Source organism: Sinocyclocheilus anshuiensis, unplaced genomic scaffold (genome assembly GCF_001515605.1).
Source record: "Sinocyclocheilus anshuiensis isolate Anshui unplaced genomic scaffold, SAMN03320099.WGS_v1.1 scaffold1272, whole genome shotgun sequence".
Taxonomy (NCBI): domain Eukaryota; kingdom Metazoa; phylum Chordata; class Actinopteri; order Cypriniformes; family Cyprinidae; genus Sinocyclocheilus; species Sinocyclocheilus anshuiensis.
Genome location: NW_015547713.1, coordinates 1,054,207 through 1,054,696, shown reverse-complemented (window position 1 = coordinate 1,054,696; position 490 = coordinate 1,054,207). Strand labels below are relative to the sequence as shown.

The following is a 490-nucleotide window of genomic DNA, read 5'->3' as shown; positions in this document are numbered from 1 at the left end:
GTGTGTGTGTGTGTGTGTGTGTGTGTTTGTACCTGTGTGTGTTTTTTTAATTATATAAGTGTCCGCAAAGAAACTGAAATTAGTTCATCTGATTTTACTGTACTTGAATCTTCACAAACATGTCCAAAGAACACAAGAAGCATCCATAACACTCCAAAGAGAAAGGAAAAATTTAAATTGCATCATATGACCCCTTTAAGTGTGGCTTAAGGGTTCAAATATGTTTTTGAGATGACTGTATGGTTTTGTTTGTGAACTCACTTGAATTTCAGAGCCTTTGTCTTCTGTCTCTCGAGCTGTATTGCTTGTTCTGGGAGTTGGTCTGGAGCTGATTGATCAGAGATATGAAAACTACTGAAATATGCTTGAATATCCTGATACTAGCATTGAACACCCCTCATGACATATCACACTACAAAGTCTACACACACTTGACTGAATTTGTTTATTTTACTGAATTTGTTTTATATATATATATATATATATATAT

The 490-nt window shown here is 34.1% G+C and overlaps 1 protein-coding gene across 1 annotated transcript in view; it reads right to left on the bottom strand.

The window, feature by feature from the left end:
* LOC107704090 (serine/threonine-protein kinase ULK4-like) overlaps window positions 1–490 on the bottom strand; it is a 24,618-nt gene that overhangs the window by 13,477 nt on the left and 10,651 nt on the right. The window contains exon 12 of the mRNA XM_016506934.1: window positions 262–328. Within this exon, the coding sequence (XP_016362420.1) occupies window positions 262–328 (67 nt within the window). The remainder of the gene's footprint in view (window positions 1–261; window positions 329–490) is intronic.